General features: G+C 40.8%; 4 protein-coding genes across 5 annotated transcripts; 2 read left to right on the top strand and 2 right to left on the bottom strand.

Moving 5' to 3' along the window:
* Nucleotides 1-1890: 1890 nt before the first annotated feature.
* Nucleotides 1891-10284, bottom strand: znf366 (zinc finger protein 366). Of its 2 annotated transcripts, XM_070833262.1 has the most exons (7): nucleotides 10191-10284; nucleotides 7108-8124; nucleotides 6852-7019; nucleotides 6073-6223; nucleotides 5256-5447; nucleotides 3337-3511; nucleotides 1891-3253 (listed from the first exon to the last, which is right to left on the bottom strand). In XM_070833262.1, exons 2-7 carry the CDS (start codon nucleotides 8115-8117, stop codon nucleotides 2598-2600), a joined length of 2352 nt encoding a protein of 783 aa, XP_070689363.1. In that variant the 5' UTR covers nucleotides 8118-8124; nucleotides 10191-10284; the 3' UTR covers nucleotides 1891-2597. The 2 variants fall into 2 exon arrangements, with proteins under 2 accessions (XP_070689363.1, XP_070689364.1); XM_070833263.1 differs by lacking the exon at nucleotides 5256-5447.
* Nucleotides 10285-12308: 2024 nt separating this feature from the next.
* Nucleotides 12309-13728, top strand: oxt (oxytocin). The gene is made up of 3 exons (XM_070833265.1): nucleotides 12309-12428; nucleotides 12770-12974; nucleotides 13583-13728. Exons 1-3 carry the CDS (start codon nucleotides 12309-12311, stop codon nucleotides 13726-13728), a joined length of 471 nt encoding a protein of 156 aa, XP_070689366.1.
* A 1356-nt stretch (nucleotides 13729-15084) lies between these two features.
* On the top strand, nucleotides 15085-15941 carry LOC139204105 (fatty acid-binding protein, liver-type). Its single transcript, XM_070834070.1, has 4 exons — nucleotides 15085-15153; nucleotides 15404-15576; nucleotides 15679-15771; nucleotides 15852-15941. Exons 1-4 carry the CDS (start codon nucleotides 15087-15089, stop codon nucleotides 15900-15902), a joined length of 384 nt encoding a protein of 127 aa, XP_070690171.1. The 5' UTR covers nucleotides 15085-15086; the 3' UTR covers nucleotides 15903-15941.
* Nucleotides 15942-16732: 791 nt separating this feature from the next.
* On the bottom strand, nucleotides 16733-23633 carry smyd1b (SET and MYND domain containing 1b). The gene is made up of 9 exons (XM_070833635.1): nucleotides 23260-23633; nucleotides 21735-21911; nucleotides 21144-21357; nucleotides 20380-20510; nucleotides 19001-19196; nucleotides 17972-18064; nucleotides 17663-17826; nucleotides 17364-17532; nucleotides 16733-17057 (listed from the first exon to the last, which is right to left on the bottom strand). The coding sequence occupies exons 1-9, from the start codon at nucleotides 23631-23633 to the stop codon at nucleotides 16893-16895; spliced, it is 1683 nt and encodes a 560-aa protein (XP_070689736.1). The 3' UTR covers nucleotides 16733-16892.
* Between the last annotated feature and the right edge of the window lie 378 nt (nucleotides 23634-24011).

The following is a 24011-nucleotide window of genomic DNA, read 5'->3' as shown; positions in this document are numbered from 1 at the left end:
CATAAAAAAATTTTGATCTTGCAAGAGCCAGTGCTTGGTGTGCAATAGATTTTCATCAAAAATGCTGTCTGGTTTGTCCTCCCACACTCTGATCTAAAAAAGTGATTGTTTGTGATGCAAAGAAATCAGAAGTATTTGTTTTCAGTATCGCAGTTACGTGTATCCTCTGCCTGCTTCCTTTTTATTTCACAGCTATAGAGTTGTAGAGTAAAGGACAGCGTCAGATATATTAAATGTACTCTTGACATTTCCTTGTTTAACATAAAATAAATAATAACTCCAAGGATTGATGAGGATCGGGTTAATAGATAAGTAATAGGGCTGCAATGGATATTCTGATGTTGTATTAATTTATTAATTATTTTTTGGGGATTAGTTCGATCATTCGGTGCAAACAAATTCCCAGAAGTGACCGTTTCAAAATGCTTATTTTGCCCAAAACCTAAAGCTATCCCTTTGATGGTGATATTGAATAGAGCAAAGCAGCAAATTGTCACATTTAAAAGGCTGGTACCAACAAATATTTGGCATTTTGGCTCAATAAGTGACTGAGGCATCGACTCGGCAATTAGTCAGTTAAGTCATCACTGACTGGTAAAAAAGGACATCTATGAAAGAAAGAACTTATATAATAGTCAGTGAACAGCCAGAAGGGAGCGCATGTGGATAGATTTAAATTCATATTTAGAGCCTGAGCATCAATTATGTGGTCATCCAACATTCAGCTTTACGTCAACTGTGTTCTTAAACTTTTTTTGCGTTTGAATGAGAAGGTTTTGGCTGCTTTAATTATCTCTACGCTCTGCCTAAAATCACTTGTTCATAAACTGCAATTTGTCCTTTCCCTAAAGAGGAATTATCTTGTCATCTTTTCAAGTTTTGATCAGATGTGTTGGTTTTCATTGCAAAGCAGCACATCAACCGTGTCTTACCACAGGATTCATTTTCCCACCAGACACATATTTACCTGTTCTCCTGTGCGTGTGCGTGATCTTTAGATTCTCAGGGGCTCTAAAGTTTCACTTCATTAAAAAAAACCCAGGAGAGATAGATTTACCTTATGAAACATCATCTTCCCTGATCTGTGATCAGTTATACCTCTTGTTCCTCATAGATTGCACAATATGATGCTGCTAAAGAGGTGCTGGTTCGACGGAGGACGTTAATACAAACCATAGATCCACTCTCTGTGGCTCTGCTCTGAACCAGCGGTTGGGATTGAAACACGTAGGTGAGGAAAGGAAAGGAGAGGAGGATGTGAGAACTTCCTCAAACTGTTTGCAGTTTCGCCCTTTAGGACACGGTGGTCTTCACTGGTAGAAATAGAGAAGCTGCTGTTCTGCATTTCATTTGTCAAGAAATGACCCTGTTTACCTGAACAAGTTATGTCACAGTGTGGACTAAAACATCTATCTCTTTCACAACTCTTTAAATGACTATTTGCTACGTTACTTTATCATGATAGATATATGTGAGACATCCCACATGATGCACTGTGTGATATTTTTTCAATTTTGTGATAAAAAACTGTTTTCAGACACGCTTTCATTCCAGTAGTATTTCTATTTTCAGTGGGGCTTCTGCAATGAGCAGAAACAATGCTTTAGTCTGAGTCATACAGACATACGAAGCCTTTGTCTGGGACACCTACTGTGACCGTCACTGCTGTTTGATCACAACCTAAAAGAGAGAAGGGGAGAGGTGTTTTCTCTTCCTCTTCCTCTGCTTTGAAAGAGAAGCAGGAGTAAGCTTTTTGAAACTCACAGCAATCATCTCTGGCTTGGTGAACTATGTGTCAGAAGGGTTGGGATTTAATATCTGGACTTCAAGACTGATGTTTGATATTTCTAAGACGTCTAAAAACACAAACCACGGGTTCATTGCAAAGTTTCATGCATCCATCTTTTATTTTTGTGTTTATCGAGCAGAATCATATTCAGCTGACCATCATTACACTGACATACAAAAAAAAAAATACACCCACTCTCCAAAAACTGAACTAACAAAGGTATGTGGATGAAAAAAAAATCTAAACATTAAACAGAAACAAAACAAAATCACAGTTTATTTCATAAAGACACTCAAAGACCTGAGAAACTCAAGCTTTGTCATATATGCCAAAACTACATTATTACTTACTTTGGGTCCCACAAACAAATAATTAAAAAAAACACGATGGTTTCAACAAAATTACATGAGTCAAAGTTAAAGCAAAATTGCATATTTGAGTTGATACTACAAAATGATTTGTATAAAAACAAAAATATTAAATACATTTTTGCATTTTATTTACAAAAAAGCTACACATTAATCTTACTCTTCCAACTCCTAAATGCACATTAACGCCCTGTCAGCAATTATAAATCAGCGTATGATACGTTCTGTACATGCATTATGTTTCACAGCTTTGTATTTCAGTTATTTCAATCGTATCAATAAACACGATATGTTCACTTTTCTATTTTTGTGCTAAGCTACTACAACCAATCCAGTTTTATTTAGAAACCTACACACATCAGGGGCGTTTCTCCTGGACATCCTCTCCATTTTCCTGTCAAAAAAAACCATCTGCCTTCCCTAAAACCTGCATCTGCTTCTCATTCTTCATCTAATTCTTTGTCCTCTTCTTCATCTACACCTGTCCTGTCCGATCTGCTCTGGTTCCTCTCTGCTATGAAACAAAAGCCATCCTGCTTGCTTTGCTCTGGCTCAATTAACCGTTGGTGATGATCTTCTAGTTCTGAATCCGAGTCATAAGCATACGACTCTCTGCGGCCTGTCTCACTTTGGTCACCTAGCTCTGAATCAGAATCATAAGTCATCTCGGATGTCTTGTCTGACTGTAAGAGGTGCACCCTGTCACCTCTGGGATCTGCAGAGTCTCCTTCTGCTGCTGACTCCCTCTCATACGTCTGTTCATCTGAGCTCTGCTGACACAATTGTTTCTGCCTCTCATTCGGCCTCGGCTCAGCTGGAGACTCCTGCTCTCTCTCTTCCAGCTCAGGGATGTACTGGTCCTCGCCAGCGGGCTCATGTTGGTCCACCTCGGGGCTGTACTGGCTCCTTCTGTACAAACTCTCCTCATCCTCCTCCTGACATGAGCTTCCAGGGACGCTCTCGCCATCAGACTGGGAGAGACGGAGGCCAGGCAGGCCTGGGGGCTTCTGGGAAAGGTCAAACGGCTCTTCTTGGCTGAAGTGGCTGAGGAGGCCCATGGGAGTGGACAGGCAGAATCGTCCCCTTTGCCTAAACACTGAAGTCAGAGAAATAAGCCATTACATTAAGCAACTTTTGCGTGTTAAAAGAATATACCATCTACAATATGTGCATACTTACGTCTTTCATCCAGCCCTCTGTCCATGATGCCGTGTTTGACCTTCATGTGTCGGGTGAGGTTTCCCTTCAGCGTGAATTTGCTCGGGCAGTAAAGGCATTTGAAGGGTTTGCTGTCTGAGTGGAGATGCATGTGGCCCATTAGGTTGTGCATCCTGTTGAACTCCTTCCCACAAAGCTGAAAGACAGGAACGTATAGCAAGGTAAGCTGTCATTAGTCACATAAAAAATCTAACATCTAAAATCTATGTGCTTTGCATTCTGAATGGCTGAAAATCCCCTGCAGATCAGCTGGGTATAGTAACCTCCTGTCAGATAAACCTAGTTAAGAATATTATGCACATTTTCCCTCTCAAATGCATTAAAGTAGAAGTAAACAGTAGCAGAAATTAGAGGTACAAACTGTCTAAACAAAATTCCATAGACAAGCGCTGTACTTGAGTAAATGTACTTTGTTACTTTCCACCATTGACTGCACTGTACACTATTCAAGGATACAAAAACAATAGGCCAACACCAGCCACCTATTATTCTTCTTTCACTGCCAAAACTCCTTTGTTACATGACTAATTTTTGCAGAATGCCAAGTTGTAAAGCTACACGTAATCATGAATGAATGTGCAGGCATTCAGATATACATAGACAAACCCACACACCCCCCGTTCTCCCTCATTCTATCCTTGTTTTCCTCTTTTCCTCTTTGTCTTCCCCCCTCTCTCACACTCCCTGACACACACACACAAGAAAAACAGAAAGAGAGAGAGAGAGAGGAAGCAGCACCGAGACAGAGCCAGGAGGAGAACAGGGAAGGGCAACTCCTGCGCTGTCCTTCCTCTGCATTCTTTTTTATTAGGGTGGTCCTTTCCTTCAGGAGGAGAGAGGGACTGTAAACTGTCCAAGAGGGCCGTGAGAAAACAGGAAGCTCCCTCCAGCAGCAGAGAAAGCGAGATGAAATCTATTTGAGGGCCCTGTTCTCCGGGGAGGCTGAGGGTCCATTGTTAGAGAGGCAGTTTGTGCGGCGATATCCTTCCTATGGACAAGGAGGGTCCTACTGCCAGAAGCCTCTCTGCTATCTGGTCATCGTCTCAGTCCTCCTACCAAACACCAAGGTCAAAACAGACACTCCAGAAAAGTGGGGAAATCCTTTTATAGCAGCTACCACTAAATAATACAGGTTCTGTTCTTGGCTGTGATTATCAGTAAATACGTGGGTTGATGTAGTTTACAATAGAGGGAGCACTTGAATGTTGATGCTAGAGCCAGCAGATGATTAGCTTGGCACAAAGACTAGAAACAAGGGCAAAGTGCTGAATCAAAAGGTAACAAAATCTGCCTCATAACCCCATGTAATACCACAATGCATAGCTTTGCATGGGTCAAACAAATGAAATATAACATCTTAATTAACAAGCTTCAGAGACGCTGGTTACAGGCTAGCTCCTGGCGGTAGTTTCATAAATACCCAACAAGTCCTGCAAATCAATCAACAAAATACAGCAACTGCCCTTTAACAAAACACAGAGATGTGTTTTTTTGCCCCTATTGGCAGGTCCATCTAATTTGCCTTCCAATATTGTGGTTTCATTGGTGTTAAAGTTCAATATTTTGTTGACCCATCCATCTGCCCAAATCTCCTCCATCTAGGGACTGTGTTGCTCTTTAATAACGTCACCCGACTTCCTTTTTTGCTCCAGACAGACAAGAATCATAGCCACAGCCACAAGAGGGCTCTGTTACTTGAACATGTGCCGCATTTGTTGAAACTACTGATACTGTTGTTTTTCTTGGTAGGACAGCCTCTAAATACACGGCAGCAGTATCGATCTCCTCAACTCCTGATAAGAAAGCAAGAAATAAGAGTATTTCCCAAAATGTTGATCAAATCTGTGAACGCCACACATGACATGTTGAATTTGACCAACCTTGCATTTATAGGGCTTGATGTCTGAGTGGACAATCATGTGAGCCTTGAGAGTCTGCTTTTGGACAAAACTCTTGAAGCACATGTGGCACTGGTAGGCTCGTATGTTGGTGTGGATGAGGACATGGCGCTTCATGTTGGCTAACAGGGTGAACTCACGACCACAGATGCGACATTTGTGCTCCTTCACCCCCTGAAGAACAAGAGAAGGTGGAAGTACGGGTTTGAGAAATGCAGTCAACAGATTTGTTTGCTGCTTAACCTCTAAAATCTCCATCTTCATTTTATTGTCATTTAATTGTCTTTATTTTATTTTGTGGAGTTCTCACCATTTCCTAAGATATATCTTAGATATCTAAAATGAAATGAAATATTAACAGCCATAAAAACATCCTTTGTTTCAAAATCTCACTCAGGTCATACTACTTCAATGAAGACTTCGGTCAATCTCATACCGTATATTTATATGTAATACTGCTAAACAGTGTGGAGTGAAGTGCTTCTCCTAACCATAAAACTACTAAAGGCAAAATAAAAGATGAAAACTGGTTGTTAAGGAGTCACAAATAGCTTCAGGAGACAGAATGTAGGAGGAAATTGCTCTGATACAGCTGCCAAAACCACCTGTTGGGCTCGTGTCCAAACTCTCTTGGTCAATATCCCACATGTGCACAAAAAATAATGGAAATGTCTTGATGTGACAGCAAAATTGATAACTCTGTTTGATGCCAAAGACCTATGGTTTTGCATCCAACCCTTGTCAAAAAAACATTGACGGATGCTGTGTCTTTTCTCTTTGCCTTCCTAATTAAACCTACTTTGTGAGTGAGCGTGTGCTGTTTCAGGTGGTGTGACTGGATGAACTCCATCCCACACTCGCTGCAGATGTACGGTCTGATGTCTTTGTGTTTCATCATGTGGTTCTGAAGCTGGCTCGGGTACTGGAACGTCTTCTGGCACTCTGCACACCTACAGGAACCAAAGGTAAACAGTTACCGCTTTGTAGAGTCAAATGGAGAACTGAAATGTAAAAGCAGTGCTTTGACATTTTGGGAAATGTACTTGTTCACTTTGTTTTTGAGAATTAAATGAGAGTGAGAAGATCGATGCCACTCCAATGTTTGTACGCTGAGTAGAAAGCTACAGCAGGCAGCCAGTTAGCTTAGCTTAGCATAAAGATGGAAAACAGCAAGCCTGCTGAAGTCCATGTGTAACAAAATCTGCCTACCAGCACCTCTAAATCTTACCAGTTAATATGTTATATCTTGCTTATTTAATCTGCACAAAAAACAAAGTGTAAAAAAGATTGTTATTTTTTTCACTGGACTATTTTTAGTTTTTCTACTGATTAAACAAATTAAATATTGATCAGTGAGCTTTAAAGGTGCTGGTGGGTAGATTTTGCTATTTTGTTACAATAGCTGTCCCCCCCTTTATTCCATGCTTATGCTAAGCTAATTGGCTGCCATCTTCATATTTAGTGTACAGACATGGAAGTGGTATTACTCTTCCCACCTAACTCTTGACAATGAAACGAATATGGGTATTTCAAAGAGGACGTCATATAGACAAAGGGAAGAACAGTATTTGTGCTCGCCTGTACAAGGTGGGGCCACGGTGGGCAGTCAGGTGCCTCTTCAGCTGGGCCAATGAGGGGAAATCAAGACCACACTCCACACATATGTTTTCCTGGCCTTTCTCGTGCTTCAGCTCATGCGCGCGAAGTTCACTGGGGTAAGCAAAACCTCTGCCACACACACTGCAGCTGAAGGATAAGGTGAGTAAAAGACTAGGTTAAAAAGAGGACAGGTGAAAATATTAAGTACAAAAACTACTTACTACATAACATTTACCTGTATGGCTTCACATCACTGTGCTGCATCATGTGTCTCTTCAGGTGGCTGGTCTGAGTGAAGGCCTTGTGGCACACCTGGCACTTATGGGGCCTCATTCCCTTGTGTGTCAGCAGGTGTGTGTGCAGGTGGCTCAGCTGCTTAAACAGCTTCCCACACAGGTGGCATCCATGCGGCTTGATGCCATTGTGCCCCAGGATGTGTGTGACCAGGTTGTACTTGGAGGTGTACGACTTCTCACACATACGACACTTCCATCTCTTCTGGTCTCCTCCCACGTCTACGTAGTAACTGTCATCCACATGGATGTTGAGACCAAGCTTCTCAGCACTGGTCGTCCCACCACGAGGAGGTCCGTCACGACCACGATGCCTTGGGCGGAGGTCCTCTCTTGGATAGAAAGAACCAGGTGAGAGGTGCATGACAGGGCCAGGCATGAAGAACGGGTATGGAAGGAGGCTGTGGTGGAGAGATGGGAAGTAGGGAGGGTGGAGGAGGAGAGGAGAGGGAGGCCAAACAGGGGAAGGACTGAGAGGCTCCTGTTTCACCTGCACTGGTAGATTCAAACCTGGTGATCTGTGGTGAAGCTGCAGTCTGTTGAGCTCGATCATACCAGGGATGGGCTTAGGAGATGGAGAGGGAATAGGGCGAGGTGGTGAGAAGGGGATGTGGGAGAGATCCACTGTCTTCTTCCTGCTTGCCTCCTCTGTTCCTCTGTCAGGAGACTCACCTCCTTGGGCGTCCATTTTGAAAGGAGTTCTTTTACGTTTCTGGGATCCTTCCTTATGGGTATAACCAGGGCCAAGCATGGGAAAGAAAGCAGGCGGACTGAATGCATTGTAGGTGTCTCTGCTGGGTGACATGCTGAGATAACTGGGAGGGGAGAATTTTGGGGGCTTGTCATAAAACAGAGGTGGGCTTAGGTATAAACTGTGCTGAGATGCTCGTCTTAGCTCATCTCTGAGAGGAGATCTTCTTGCTCTTGAAAAATTTGCTCTGGCTGTTTCCATCTTCTTTCTGTGTAAGAAAGAGTACAAGAAGTAGTTAATCGTCCTTAAGGAAATAGAAAGAAAAGGAATAAAGAAGACTGATTTTGCTCCATCAACTGTCTATCATGAGTCTGGCAATGTTGTAGGAGTGCAATGCTCAATAAGGTGGATACTTTTTTGAGCATAAATTAGCATAACCATGATGAGAAACACTCCATTACAAATAAAAGTCCTGCATTCAACATCCTAATTCATAAAAGCACAAAAGTATTATCAGAATGTAGTTTTAACTGTTTCATTTACATTTGCAAATACAAACTCCAGTACTGGAGTAAACATACTCAGCTACTTTCCACCTCTGCTCTACTTTTGCCTGCAGCCCCAAAAGCAGACACGTCATTTGAAGAAAATTTGGACAAAAGTACGTCCAATGCCTCTGTGTCTGGTTTCTATTCATGACAAGAAACTGAAGGTTTTTGTGGAAGGAATGTAATCAGGCATACACACACAGTATAGTGTCGACACCCACACATTTCAGTGTTCAACCTGAAACTTTTCACTTCTTCCTTTCTCACAGAACTCCTCCTCTCCTGAAATTAGGAAGTTATCTGTGAAATGTTCACCTCTACATCCCGCACACTTTTCGCTTCTCCATGTTTTTTTCTCTGCTCTGTTCATCTTTTGTTTTTTGTTTTTTGTTGCACTGATAGACAGGATGAGCTTCCCCTTTTCGACACCACTGATAATCATACATAATCTGGATCTCTGTGAGCAGACTTCGATTGAAGCCTGAATTTGATTAAATAACTGATAAGCACAAAACTGCGATATGTAATTATGTCTCATGGTTGGAAATAACATCACCAGTGCAGTTTCTATGTGCATTATTTAGTGTAGGTGATCATCATGGGTGAAAAGTTCCTCAGAGGGGAACTGTCTTACTTCTGCATGACATCTAACTTGTGCTCAGCAATGCTATACATATCTATTCTATTCCTGTAAATAGCTCAGTGTTTATCAATGAGAAACTACTGAGATCAATATCAATCAACTGTAGGACGACCACAAGTTCTACTTTATTGTCTGTTGCATGTTCATATGTTTCATGCTGGCTGATGCAGCAGCTACTCTTCCCATGTAATAATACGCACAGAATACATGAATTACTATATATAGGGCTGCAACTTCAGATTATTTTCATTGTCGATTAACCAGTACATTTTTTTCTCAATTAATCATTTCATCATTTGGTCAAAATATTCTGTTAAAATATTTTGCTCCATCTAGATATTCAGTTTACATTGACTTAAGTTAAAGAAAAGCAGCAAATTCTCATAATTTAGAGGCTGGAGCTGCAAAATATTTTGCTATTGCTTGCAAACAATTCATCAATTACTGCAACGGTTCATTTTGTGTCGATTGATTGATCTATTTATGCTCTTCAGCATACACACCCAGATTACCAGGCATGCGGACAGTGTGATACTTGATTAAATAATCTCCAAGTCATGCTCAAAAGATGATGGTAGCACATAAGGATGACAAAATTCTGGATGATCAGATGAAGATAAGTGAAATTTTCTGGGATTTCAGACAAATTCACATATTTACATTCACTCAATTTACTGTGTAACTCTGTAAAAACATCTGTTGAAAACATCCAAGCAGTGCAACACACTCTCTAAAAACAGGGATACTATATATAGCTCCATATCAATAAATAATTGAAATACATATTACAGGAACAGAAATATTTGTATGTAAATTTGCAGTTAGCAATAAAAAGAAAACATAAAAGCACATTCAGAGGAATTTTATTCTGACTGTTTTGTAACAATTTCAGATGCACACTGAAATGTTCGATGTTTCTCTTTAAGCCAGTTTCAAACACCCTCCTGGATATTATCCTGTTCTTTTATCCTCTTCACCTCCCCCACTTAAGGTGCACTGTGCAGAGACCCCAGCCTACACTTTGCCACACCATGCATTCCAAAAGACCCATTAAAATCGAAGCCCCTCCTCATATGCCAGTCAGTGCCATGTAAGTGTATGTGTTTGTGCGAGGCTGTAGCGAAGTCTGTGTGTGGAACTTACCAGCTGAGCGTAGCAGAGTGTGTTGTGTGTCTGTGATGCTGTGGTTGAAGTTTGGCTGCAGCTGCTGCTCTTGTACCTGTACCTGCGTTCTCTCCCTCCTGCTCGCACTGCAACTCTCCTGACAATGAGCCGCCCGTCCACGGATAGCATTTGAAGTGACTTAAGAAAGAGAACAGGAACAATCACTTTGTTCTCATTTTTCAGATGAGTACCTTCGGAGAGAAGGAAGGAAGGGAGGGGAGAGGAAGTCAACAAGCCTAGTGCCTTCCTGCAGAAAAATAAGGAAACACTAGATAGACATCTCCATTTCTCTATGAAATAGGGATTTGCACAGCTTTTGGAGGAACGTGGGGAGGCGAGATCTGATGTTGCACAAAAAAACAATGCAGTTTGAATGCTTACCAGCTGTGAACTGACATGCTGTGATGGAAGATGATCTCAGACTGTTAAAACCAACTCTTTCTCTTTATACAGCTCAAAAAATGCATGTTAACAATGACTGACTTCACATTAAAACTGAGTAACACCTTTTATGTTTTTAGATAGAAAATAAATTTAAGCTTGTGAAAAACAGAAATTCAAAGATATTTTAGGTCCTTAAGGTTTAATTTCATTTAGGTGCATAATGTTTATCATGCAGGGGCTGTGCACTAAAACATAAACACTTGTATAAAACAATGCAATCCTACAGAAAATCCCTGCAGCAAACACCTCTGTGAAAGTTTTGATGCTCAGTTTTACTTTCTTACTAAATAGTAATTTCTCATGCCTTGTTTGTCTTAATATTATAATGGATTGAACAGAAATGTATACAATATCGTAATAAGTGTTCCTCTTATCCTACTGCAAAAGCACGACAGATGAAAACAGTAACAGTGAAAAATTACAGCATAACGAGATTAAATGTGTCAACACAGCCACTAGGAGGCAAGAGTGGCCTTTTGTCTGAGTGACAGTCCACTTTCTGTAACCAACTTGTCTTATTTCTTGTTTTGCCTTCAAACCGTGATCTCAGTTAGGTTTTATGAACTGTCTGTGGGGGTGAAATCCACGTCCCAGTGCCATTTCAGCACAAAAGTTAGTGAACAAAGGCAATGTTATCAACTTGTTTTTAATTGAGATAAAGTGGCAGTTGGGGGCAGCTGTAATTGAGCTCATATCATTGAAACAGTGAAACTGTCTTTTATGGGTTGTGGCCGATCATTAGTTGTGTTAATTAGCTCATAACACCAATTAACCTCAGACCTGGACAATGTGTGCATCAATTCCTGTGAGGAATTAAGGACTTTATTAATAGAAAGCCTACATTGTGTGTGTGTGTGTGTGTGTGTGTGTGTGTGTGTGTGTGTGTGTGTGTGTGTGTGTTTTACAAACAGTCTGTTTGTTTACAACAACAAAAAAACTGTGTAAAGAACTTCCAATCCAAGATGGCGACTCAGCAGGCCAAGGATCAGAGACAGATTTATTCTCTTGACCTTTAAAAATGTTGAAAATGGCTTTTTTCCTCACATTCCCATATCTATCTTGGAAAAGATACTTCATAACGAAGAAAATCCTTAAAATGTATGTATTTTTTAAAAAGCATATCAAAGTTGTATTACACTCGTGTCCACTCAGGCTTTGAATGATTTCATTTCCTCATTCTCCTCTTGACCTCTCTGACATTCATGTCATCTCCAACATGCACGGTCACGCAGCACGAGCCCTTCTATAATGATTCTCAATAGCATGAAGAAACAGGGGCCACAGAGCTGCCTGGCCCTTTGACCCAGCCTGCCCAGTGGTCAGCTTCATTACCGGGGGTGTCCGTAACGAAAGCGGGCTCATTAAGGATCTCTAAGTGGCTTTTGGGTTTCTGTGTCACTCTCAAATGAGGCTCTGGAAGTATATAAGACATGCCAGAGGCACAGAGAACAGAAGAAGCATCTTGGAGCATCTGAAACGAAAGCTTAAAATCTACTGCTCATCAAGCGATTAAGTAACAAGTGAGTTTTGTCTCTGCAGATTTGTGGATACCTGTCTATCTCAGCCTTTGTGCTCAGAAAGGACATTTTGTTTTGTAAGTTTGGGTGCTAACTATTTTCACCTTCACATCTTTTCCTCACTCTCTCAGCAGAAATGACTGGAGCTGCTGTGTCCGTGTGTCTACTTTTTCTCTTGTCTGTGTGTTCTGCATGTTACATCTCCAACTGTCCTATCGGTGGGAAGAGGTCCATCATGGATGCACCGCTACGCAAGGTGAGCTGTTTTTACTGCTATTTAACCTAAAGCCCTGCAGAGGCCCGAAAACGACCCATTCATGCATCTAAAACATGCAGTAATTGCTGTAAAATTACATTATATTAAGAGTTGATGGCTACATGTCAAAGCACCTTCTTAGAAATCTTTATTTGAATCTCAGCAATTGACCATAAAACAGTTGGGTTTGGACCAAAACATTTAAATAAAAGTCCAAAATTTACCTCAGAAAGCTTAACAAACTCATTAGCCCATAAGAATGGGCAGAATATGTGGCACTAAATTGCTGTGACATTAAAATCTAATTAACAGCAATAATAATTTATCATTTCCTCCCTCAGTGCATGTCATGTGGGCCTGGAGACAGGGGCCGCTGCTTCGGCCCCAGTATCTGCTGCGGGGAGGGCCTCGGCTGCCTGCTGGGCTCCCCAGAAACGGCTCACTGTGTGGAAGAGAACTACCTGCTCACCCCCTGCCAGGCAGGAGGGAGACCCTGTGGATCTGAGGGAGGACGCTGCGCCGCCTCAGGACTCTGCTGTGATGCAGGTCAGGAAGAACTGGAGTGCATAAAGTGATGAAAGAGCCTTCGCTTAAGTAAAAGTAGCAATGTCAAAGTCCTGCATTCAAAACTATACTTAAGTAAAAGTACAGAGGTATTAGTAGAGTGGGTATAAGTGGAACTAGAAAGTTGCACAACATAAAAAATACTCCTGTAATGTAGATATGACTCTATCTATATGACTCTGAATTGTACATAGATACAATATAAGCAAACATGCTTAGTTATTTTCTGTGTGATTTTCTAGTATTTTTCTATTCTGTTGCAAGCTTTTATTTAGCTAAATGTGACAAATTACTACTGCTTGATACCAACTCTTTAAGTTTATATACATTTTAACATTATTTTACTAATGCTGCAATTGGATATGCAACTCACCGTGACTTTGAGTTCAACAACTTCAGTCACTGTTATTTTTGCTTTGATCATTTGCCCTCTTGCTGTGAAAAGGTTTATGTTCCTGGGTCACACAAGCTGATAACAAGATATTGTAAAGTAATAATGTATGTTTGCAACAACAGACAACCATATTCTAAGTGATAATCCCTCTTTCTTTTATTTTTTATGCATTGTTCCTCTGGAAACCCCGGCACAGAGAGCTGCACTACAGACCAATCCTGCCTCATTGAAGAGGAAGGCGACGACCAAACCAGCCTGTATGAAGGCGGCGACCCCGGTGACTTCATCCTCAGGCTCCTGCATCTGGCTGGTCACACTTCTACTCATCGAATCCACCAATGAGCTGCTCCTGACACCGAGGTCTCATGGGAAACTCTTCAGGCGAACATGGGACTTGTAATCGTATATCATATAGTTGTAATTCTCTGTTCGTCATCATCACTCTGACTTTGCTCTTTCCCCTTCTGTAGAGTGCCTTTGTCAATATATTTTTATGTATAAAAGTAGGGATGAATACTGACAGTGGTCATCCACATATCTGCATGCTGAAATAAAGTTTTGAGAGAGAAAAATGATTGTAAATCCACCTGACTGAACTCTGTGTGTAAACGGCTGAAATCTAGACAGCTTCAAAGCCTCTGAATCCTTTTCTGTACACAGTTAAGAACAAGTCAGCACAAAGCTTATCAGGCCGCACTATATTCCGCTATCACCAAATACAGAGCACACTGCCGTCTGTATCTGCCAGATCTTCACCTTTACATAATCCTGTAGCAGAACACCGCGAATCCAACAGCTCCTCACATGATGCTGCGTGTGTTTTTTGAGGCAACCCCAATGACACAATATCTGTGTTGCGACAGTTATGACGGTTATCTTGTGCAGCAATCACCTTTGATCCTTTGTCTGTTCATCATAGCTTCTTGTTCAGGGTTTGAGGTGAACACCAAACAAATAAGTTATAAACACAGCACTTTGCACTAACTAACACTGAAACACTGATGACAGATTATTGACACATTAGATGCCACATTAGATTATTTTGTCATGTATTGAACTGCTCTGTTGGAGTGCTCTGTTTCTTTAAGGAAGCTTATCTTGAGCAGCGATATCACCTGAGTAAAGTACCTTTGTAATGTAATGTCGAGTATAGTTCACACTGTGGAAGTGATTATGAACTCCTGCAGGGATTTTACCAGCTGCTAAAGAAATGGCATAAACATCAATGTTAAACACTGTAACAAAAGAGAAAATATGATATTAGGGCAAAATATGTATTTTGAATAAACTTTTATGACAGGCGCCCTGTGAAGAGAGTGAAAGTCATGAGGGAAAGACAAAAAGGAGGAAAACTAGGGAAAAGCATGAAAAAAAAGAACAGAAAACAAGAAACCAAAGCTGAGGGTAACAGCAGCAACTGACAACAACATTATGTCCAGTCAGCTGTTTTTAAGGTAGAAAAACATGCCAATATATTTTAGCATGACTTAAAATACTGTCACATTTTCCCCCCCTGCACTTTGGGTTACCCAACTTTAGTCCAGTCACCCTGTGCTGCTTTTATCTCTCAGTCCGTCCTTATCTGTGTTAGTGGATCGTCTCTGAGCTAATTGAAGTCAGCTGTGGTTAATGATTGTGGCGCTGGAGTTTGAGAGTATAAAACAGGCAGCCAGCTATGTTTCCCTTCACTGTCTGCAATCATGTCTTTCTCTGGAAAATACCAGCTGGAGTCTCAGGAGAACTTTGAGCCTTTCATGAAGGCCATTGGTAAGCAAGGTTTCAGCTTGATTTTTTGTCGTTTTTTTAACCATTAGTTTTAAAAAATGCTGTTGCACTATCATTGTAAACTATCTGTATAACTGCATGTGTGGAAAAAATATTGTAATCTTTGTAATATTGTAATATTTGCAATCTTTAACTTGTCCAGCAATGTTAAACTTCAATGCTAAATCAGACCTCACTGAAGACTGTCAACCAAGGGAATGCAACCTTTTCTTGTTGTGGTTTTCTATCTTAGGTCTCCCTGATGAACTCATCCAGAAAGGCAAAGACATTAAGAGCATCTCTGAGATTGAGGAGTCTGGTGACAACTTCAAAGTAACGGTCACTACTGGCTCAAAGGTCCTCACCAACACCTTCACCATTGGACGGGAGGCAGAGCTGGAGACCCTCACTGGGGAAAAGGTCAAGGTAAGCCAGGACCCTAAATTTAGTGTCCCATAACAATACATGGTTAACTAAAAATGTCTCGCCAGCATTTCAAAGATCTAAACAGGACTCGTCCACTTCCAGGCAGTGGTTCGGCGTGAAGGCAACAAGTTGAAGGTCTCCCTGAAGGGAATCGAGTCCATTACAGAACTGGTGGATGGGAACACAATTGTCAATGTAAGTGGACACAACTTTACTGATTCTTAGTGTCACCAGGCTCTTAACATGTTCCTAATGTGACTTTTCTTTCTTCCCAGACTATGACTCTTGGTGGCATTGTATACAAGAGGACAAGCAAACGTCTGTAAATGTCTGCACTTGGGATAATAAAATGTATAAAGGCACAACTGTCCTCTTTTTTTATTAATTAATCTAGATGGCCGTTAATATCAAACTACAGTTTCAACAAGGTAAAGTAAGCATTTTGTCTGTGGTTGAAATTTTCAAATTGACTGTTTTCTTCCTGACTGCAGGGAGCTGAACTGATGGTGCGCAACAGGAAATTAAAGAGCTAATTCAACATGTCTGCAAAAGCAGACCTATTGCTCACCTGGTCTGCACCTGGCTTGTGACTCTTTTTACCTCTTCAGTAAAAAGAACTTGAGCAGTGTAGTTCTAGGTGCTATAAACTTAATGAGTCTGGATGTAGGAACACTAAATGGACAGCAGGGGTCATATGACTAAAGTAACATTCAGTGAACGCTGCAGGGAGTCAGGGTTACTCCTGATCACTGATCTCACCTTAACCCTGCAGCGGCAACATCCACAAGCCAGTAGTTCCAAACTAACTGGGGCTGACACTATTCTGGCCTAAACAAAAAAAAAAAATATATATATATATTTTTTTTTTCCATCAGTCCAAACAAATGAAATATTATATTTTTGTCTTATTAGCTGTGTGTAGGCAACAATTAATCTGGGTTAAAGTATTCCACTCTGGTAACTTAAGATCTGCTCTGGTACATGAGAAGGTTGGCATGTACTTGGTAAACCTGGTTAGAATTTATCTGACGTAAGCATGGCTTAGTGTGAAATGTAATGAACAGGTGCACTCCTGTTTTTTTGTTTTGTTTTTTTCCTCCATCATTCAGATGACTGTCTGTAGTTCCACTGAGTTTGGAGTAATAAACAAAATGCACAAGGTCAACATCTCTTTAATGAAGTGTAACTACAAAAGTGAGCGATGCAGAAAATGATGGTGTGGCTAAATGTGTAAACTCACACACCCAACACTCAAAACACTGTCAGCAGTAAACTATATGGGTTTTTTTTATGGTTTAATGGCTGCAGTCCTGTGATTACTTCCTCCGGTGGAAGAGATTCTTGATTCCCTCCTCCACAGATGTGGGTTCGTGCATCATGGTCATCGGTCTGTTCTTCAGAGCTGCCTCTCTCATACTGTAGTAAACGTATTCATTCTGTTTGAACATCCTCAGTTCCATCTCTGTCTGCATACGCATCGCCTGTGGACATATCGGGATAACTGATTTTTCAGCCACTCTAATAAAATAAAGTACAAACACAGTGAACATGGCCACCAGGCCAATTCTGATATTTACTATCCTTTTAGCTTGGTTTGGGTCTCAACCAACTCCTGAGCTGCTCTTTAGCTGTTAAATACTTCGCTATGTTCACCAGCAAGTATCTAACCATATCTGTCTGTCCTTTGATACTAAGGAGGTGGTATTTAATGTTGCTACCTGTTTTATAAGCAGGGCCAAAGATGAGCTCAATCACATCCAGATGCAGTTTGGCATGCAGATATTTACCTCCAGGTCCTTGGTGATGGGATGTGTCGGGCCATGGGTGACCATGAGAATGGCATAGGCCTTGCAGACCATCCCATGGCCGACCTCTATCTCCCCAGCTTGCCAGTGAGCCACTCCTGCTCTCATAGCAGCCATACCGAGAGCAGCGTTGTTTGGGTGGTATAGTTTTCTAACAGGGGAAGAAGTCTGATTTATTTGAGTAACTCTATCAGTGTGTTTATCATAATCATTTGGATATGCTATGATGTGCAAGATGTTCATGTGTATCATAACAGACTTCACAGTTCATTTGTACTCACATGTACCCCTCCACCATTTTGCGAGCATAGTCCGCAGCATCGTTAAAGTACTGCAGGTAAGCCTGCACCTCACTTAATGTGCTCCACATCCTCAGCTGGTAGATGTGAGTGTCAGCCAACACCAGTTCTGTTTTCGCTATGCACTCCTTACAGATTTTTACCACCTGAAGAGAAAAAAGACAACAACATTAAGTAGTATAGAGCACTGGTGAGAGAGGAGGAAAAACCTGTTGTGTGATTAGAACAACATCTTTCTGAAGCAGCTTAATCTGGTTTTTACTTGGTGTTGCAGGTGATGTCATACAATACCTCATGGTAGTCGCCTTTTAATCGAGCCTTGTCCATCTTGTCCATCATTTCAAAGCAATAATCTGTAGCCTCTTTCACCTCTTCCTCTGAAGGCTAAGAGTTAAAGATGGAAGACATTGATCACATTTTAATGAGAGAACTTTAATGATTTGCACTACTCATTATTCAGTATTAACAAACTGACAGTGAAATGCACCATACAATTGAAGGCCTTTTTGTTTATAGACCTTTGACCTGCTAAAGGGACTTTGGCCAAGGCTTGACTGATAAGATTAGCACATAATTCTTAGTTATTTTGGTTATTATTAGACACTAAATCCAGCATGTCATCACAGTGTTGGTTAATATATCAGATTTCTATTGTTATCGAGTAAGAAATTCCATGAACATTTTACTGCAGATAGTCCCTGGAACATGTTATTTATAACTTCTTACCCATACATCTACCACACACACACACACACACACACACACACACACACACACACACACACACACACACACACACACACACACACACAGACACAGCAAATTGGTAATGGTCACACGAACAGAGGTGTAGTGCCTCGTGTTTCACAGATTAGATAAACAGTAGATAATGTCAAGCTGGATCATTCAAGGCCATGGAATTATTACATGTTATGATGTGTGATGAATTGATTTACACATCTGAGAGAGTTAAATGGTAAATTGCAAGAAAATTGATATTGGAAGTTGAGTATGAATTATATATATGTATAACATAAAATGAGAAATTGCCGCTATTTGGTTGAGATACAGTTACAGCCTCGACATAATCGATGTCATTGAGTAAATGAAGTTTGCTTGAATCACATTTCACTGTTTCTTGAATGCATGTGTTAATGCACACACATAGTTCAGAAGCTGGATCCATCCGTTATCTTCGCTAAAAATAGTCGCTTTGGCTCTGCTTCTCATGTTTCCCATCTGTACTTATCACCAAGTCAGGACTAAATGTAGGGAGGGTTTGGTCCTCGTTTCTAGACGAACGTGTACAAAGACACAAACCTTGACTCCGTCCACTTCCTTTCCTGCCATCTTCAAGTCATCTTTGATCCGGTTCTTGCAGTACTCACATGTGCAGTCAAAGAAGTACTGTGATTTCAGCAGTCTTTGTCTCTCCTCTGACAAATTCAAGAAGTCCACATATGAGACTGTCAGCTCCTCTCCCTCTGCGATCTTACCAAGAGAACGCAGCTCAATCCTAAGGAAGAGACATAGAGTTGAATGCATGCAGATGCACACTGAAATACAGGCAGAATAACTTGTTTATTTCATTTTGCCTTTCATTTAGTGTTTCGATTGATGGTGAAATCCTGCTCCATAGTGTGGCTTTCAGTTTAGTCAATCTTTGAAGGACTGAAGGAATAGATATTAATGAACATCAAAGAGATTATTTCACACTTAAGGCATAATTCAGTTCATTCATTTTGAGAATGTACCACTTTTCGCAATTTCAATATATTCTCTTGATAATTATAAAGCAGCAGATTATCTTATTTGTGTCTGGATGATTTTAGTGGATATTTTCTTTTATTTATTGTTCAGATAATTTTCAACCACTTGAATCTTTCCACATGTAACAAATGTGTGACCGGCCTATGCAACTTTAGTAAATTTTAATGCAAAAGTGATAATTAAAGGCTTAAGTATGAAAGTATGAAGTATGATTCTGACTATATTTGGCTTATAAATGAATATTTCATGTCCTTGTCATGTTTTAGCCTGGTGTTACATGGTGTTAGAAGCGAATGAACAGGAATGAGGGATTGGTGTAAGAAAGAGTTGCTAATACACTCTCACACAGCAATATGTGTGATCACACATGGACAAACACACAAAGTGACAAACCAGCAGCACATGAGTAAAACTTTGTGTGGACATGACAAACAGTTAGATACTTGTGTGTAGTTGAAAAACGAGCTTTCAGCAGGTGAGGAAATGTGCAGAGAAAAAAACGTACCAGCCTTTTGTTACACTAAATGAGCTGAATACAGGTTAGAGCATTCAAACAGCATTTTGACCCGTTGATGTGAAAACTGAGTGACAATGGACTTTGTCACTACAACGGATGGAGTGGGAGGGAGGATGGTGGTTATATATGGAAATGTGTTGATTAAGCATTTGATTACGTCATAGCTTTAATGGTGCTCTGATAAATAACACTTAAAAAAGGCTTAGGTTGAGGTAACGCACCTCCGTTGAGAATGAAACATAGTATTCACAGCCGATTGACTGAAAGACAAACAGGAAGCAGTTTTACACAAAATGCAACCTGACAAACACACATTCACTCAAAATACACAACTGCACATAAACACACACACACAAAAACTCAATTCAAACAGAATTTTGAAAGGACAAATATCACAGAGGAGTGTACTTACTTGCCGTGGTTGAGGATCACAGTGCAGTTTGGCCAGCAGTCATGATTCACTAGACACAAATTTGGGAAAAGACCAACTCCTACTGCCTGAAGGCCCCTCTGGTCGCTCACAGTGAAGCCATTACAGTTGATCTAGGAGAAAGAGAGAATATATTAATGAGAACACAGAGATGTTAAAATCTTCGATAAAAATAATGGACATGTTTGTGTTATCACAGTAATCAACTTTTCACATTCTTTCCCAGACGACTTTGCACACTGAGAAAAATAATAACTTATATTTTCAACTGGTTTGATTAAAGGTTAATTTGGGCTCGCCAGCTCATAAAGTACGAAGTAGAACTACATATTCACCACGTATTTGCCTTCAGGTAGCTGTCAGCCACTGATGAATACATCAGATGGCCTCCACTGTTTGTTACTGCCAGCAGCCCGCACAACTTCTGTGAATATTTAACATTTACAAATAACCAGGTACATTGTGTTCGAGCTGTCCTACAACTGTGAAAGTTAAATGTCACAAAGTGTGCTGTAAACAGTCATTGCTGGTGGCGAAGATGGAAATATTTGATTTTACAATTTGACAAGGACGACTGAACACAGTACTACTGGTGCCAGTGAGGTTAGACTGTCTAATTTGGAACAGGGGGGAAAGTTCAAAGGATCCAGATTTTTACGGTTTTAGACCCAGACACATTATAGGAAAATGAGGAATGGCCAATAAACGTATAATAAATTAAATGAAAATGACATGTGTAAACACACCACTCCAAAAATATGTGAGATGTCATCAATCGTGTGCTGCTTGCTGGTACGGGGCCAGTAGTCCAGGAAGTTGTGAATGTCCACTTTCAGCTCCTTCAGATCGTCCTCTTGCATGTCAGCAATGTGGCTCTCCAGCTCGTCCAGTGTGGTCAGCTGCATGTCAGACATCACGCTCCCATCCTTGTCAAGGCGCCATATAACCCGGGCCACCAGACTGACCACAAAAAGAAAAACGATGAAGAAGGAGTTAAATCAGATGCGTTATCTCTCCAGACTCCAGGAATTACTGACACTGGCTTGTTGTTTAACATGATTGTGAAAGTTTAAACAAAAGAGTTACAACTGAGAAAAACACTGCACACACTGGCATGATAAAAAGACTTGCTTATCCTAGTAACTCACTTGATTAAATCTCTATGTATTCATTCAATTTTTGGTCAAAATCACTTTAAAACCAACTTCAATCATCAAGCAAAATCAACCTTGCACCAAGACGACCTATTCCTTTCTGATTTAGTCGGATAGATTCCCAAATTGTAAAAAATTATTCAAGGAAAATGTATTTCCTCACTTCTTTATCCTTCCACTTACCGGATATTCTCATTTGGTACTTTGCCATAAGCTTTGATGGCACTACATTCATGCTTGTGTTCGGCCCATCCGGCACGCTGGCAAGTTCGGTCACAATAATGAGCAAACTTGCACTGGCCGCACCTCTGTAGCTTGTCTTGACTGCGGAAACAACTGTGGCAAATACGTTCCGCTAGACTGCAGAGAGAGAGAAGAGACAGAAAAAGGAAAGATGTTATGATCCATGTATCACAGCACATGCCTATTGTAGAAACTAGAGACAGTTGTCAAGGGAAGAGGTTTAAATTACCAGTGGTTAAATGCACTGTTACAGTAAGTTTTATGTATATTTGTACCTGACTAAATATATATTACATATCATATCTTAAAAAAAAATATTCAAAATATTTTCAACTTAGGGCAGCATGGTGGTGCTGTTGTTAGCACTGTTGCCTCACAGCAAGAAGGTCTCGGGTTCGAATCCCGGTTTGAACCCGGGGTGTTTCTGTGTGGAGTTTGCATGTTCTCCCCATGCTAGCGTGGGTTCTCTCTGGGTACTCCGGCTTCCTCCCACAATCCAAAGACATGCACATTAGGTTAATTGGTAACTCTAAAAAAATTGCCCATAGGTGTGAGTGTGAGAGTGAGTGGTTGTCTGTCTGTATGTGGCCCTGTGATTGGCTGGTGACCAGTTCAGGGTGTACCCCGCCTCTCGCCCGAAGTCAGCTGGGATAGGCTCCAGCTCCCCCCACGACCCTGACGGATAAGCGGTATAGAAAATGGATGGATGGATGGATTTTCAACTTAACATTCCTACATTGTGTCTCAGAATTAAAATAAGTCTTGAGACTGAGATAGTTAGTAACTGTTGTAAAAGCTATATAAAATGCAAGGATTTGGAAAATTACAATCATGGGTACTTTATATGTTGTATATATTTTCATTTATATCATATCCCTTAAAAGTCATAATTCAAAATTCTGGCACTCAAGGGTAACACAGCTAAACATTACAAATGCCAAGGATTTAGTCTGTCACAGTTTTATCTCCCACACTCAGAGCTTAGTTTGTCCATTTCACTATCTATCACAAATAATACTGATGACAAAATGTGGCAAAATAATATATCCAGTCTTTGGGTTTGGGGGGGTCTCACAATTTCTAAGTCCCTTTGTTTCTGATAGTTCCAGATAAGGTTATTGTCATTTAGTGTTTGCTTTCTCTTTCATGCTACCAGCACTTATTTGGTAACAGTTACAGTATGTAAAAAACACCCCCTTCACAGCTCTGTGTGATGTTATGTGAAATTACATCAACATGCCTAAGTAACACACTGTAAGAATACAGCACTCTTGTGTCTTTATCAAACCAGAGTAAAATGAATCTTCACTGCCTTCCAAAACAGGAAAACACAAGATATTGCGGATTAACTGTACATCTAGAGCAGTAAATGACAGAAAACATATTGTTCAGCTGCCCAAATGTCCACACAATGACCACATCTGAGCACATCCCCCAGCACTGAGCGTCCACATCATCACTGTACCTGTCAAACACAACAGCTGCGATACTGGGATCAGAAAAAATGACATCTCCAGCCCAAAACTCCTTGCTGGCCTTCAGACCCCTCCCCTTCCCAGGTGAGTCAAATATCGCCACGTTCTCCATGGTACAGTTGCCGCACTGGTTCCTGAGAAGCTGATGAGCAGTGAGCGGTGAACAGATGAAAGAAGAGTGTTTCAGTGTTGGCGAGGAGCTAAATACAGAGTCAGGGTAGTTGAGGAACTCGTAGACCAATCTGTGCCCTTTGTGTTCTTCAATGACAACTGCACATTCCACACACAAAGTACTAAAATAGTCGTCCACCACTTGAACTGTACCAACACACACAGAAAATGGGTTGGTGGTGATTTGTGTCATTAGTCCACCTGGAAATAAAATGTCTTGAGAGGACAGAATAAAACCTTCAAAACGTCCCTGTCTGAAAGTGCCACAACTGAAACTCAGTGTTGTTTTCTCAGATCTTTTCATTTATTTGAATTTGTGGTCACACATTTTGCCTTTTCTCTGTCTGTTAGGAAAGAAAGCCCCCCACATCCAACCATGAATTGGTAGGTGCCTAGTCCCCACAGTTTATTTTTGGCCCTCAGTTGCTGCTGTCTGTCAGGAGACTGTGGTGACGTTAGACAGCTGCGAGAGGTTTGACAGCTACCGAGCTGATCTTTCTCTCTGCCTCTATCCTGTTCTGGTGCTTTCTCTAACTTTCTCTCTTCCTCTCGCTCAGCAATTGCAGCGTAA

This window comes from Pempheris klunzingeri, chromosome 7, assembly GCF_042242105.1.
Source record: "Pempheris klunzingeri isolate RE-2024b chromosome 7, fPemKlu1.hap1, whole genome shotgun sequence".
In the NCBI taxonomy this organism is placed as follows: Eukaryota; Metazoa; Chordata; class Actinopteri; order Acropomatiformes; family Pempheridae; genus Pempheris; species Pempheris klunzingeri.
The sequence above is the reverse complement of the archived record's forward strand: the minus strand, read 5'-3'. Positions and strand labels throughout refer to the sequence as shown.

Bases quoted from the DNA above. Each gene is read 5' to 3' on its own strand.
- znf366 (XM_070833262.1), bottom strand. From the start codon at position 8,117: ATGGAAACAGCCAGAGCAAATTTTTCAAGAGCAAGAAGATCTCCTCTC. The intron at 5,448-6,072 runs GTAGGTTTAATT...CTTGTTCTTCAG, and splicing joins AGCACACGCTCACTCACAAA to GGGGTGAAGGAGCACAAATG. The intron at 3,254-3,336 runs GTAAGTATGCAC...CTCTGACTTCAG, and splicing joins CAGAGGGCTGGATGAAAGAC to TGTTTAGGCAAAGGGGACGA.
- oxt (XM_070833265.1), top strand. From the start codon at position 12,309: ATGACTGGAGCTGCTGTGTCCGTGTGTCTACTTTTTCTCTTGTCTGTG. The intron at 12,429-12,769 runs GTGAGCTGTTTT...TTCCTCCCTCAG, and splicing joins TGGATGCACCGCTACGCAAG to TGCATGTCATGTGGGCCTGG. The intron at 12,975-13,582 runs GTCAGGAAGAAC...ACCCCGGCACAG, and splicing joins AGGACTCTGCTGTGATGCAG to AGAGCTGCACTACAGACCAA.
- LOC139204105 (XM_070834070.1), top strand. From the start codon at position 15,087: ATGTCTTTCTCTGGAAAATACCAGCTGGAGTCTCAGGAGAACTTTGAG. The intron at 15,154-15,403 runs GTAAGCAAGGTT...TTTCTATCTTAG, and splicing joins GCCTTTCATGAAGGCCATTG to GTCTCCCTGATGAACTCATC. The intron at 15,577-15,678 runs GTAAGCCAGGAC...GTCCACTTCCAG, and splicing joins TCACTGGGGAAAAGGTCAAG to GCAGTGGTTCGGCGTGAAGG.
- smyd1b (XM_070833635.1), bottom strand. From the start codon at position 23,633: ATGACACAAATCACCACCAACCCATTTTCTGTGTGTGTTGGTACAGTT. The intron at 21,358-21,734 runs GTAAGTGGAAGG...TTTTGTGGTCAG, and splicing joins GTACCAAATGAGAATATCCG to TCTGGTGGCCCGGGTTATAT. The intron at 18,065-19,000 runs GTTTGTGTCTTT...TTTAACTCTTAG, and splicing joins AGGAAGTGGACGGAGTCAAG to CCTTCAGAGGAAGAGGTGAA.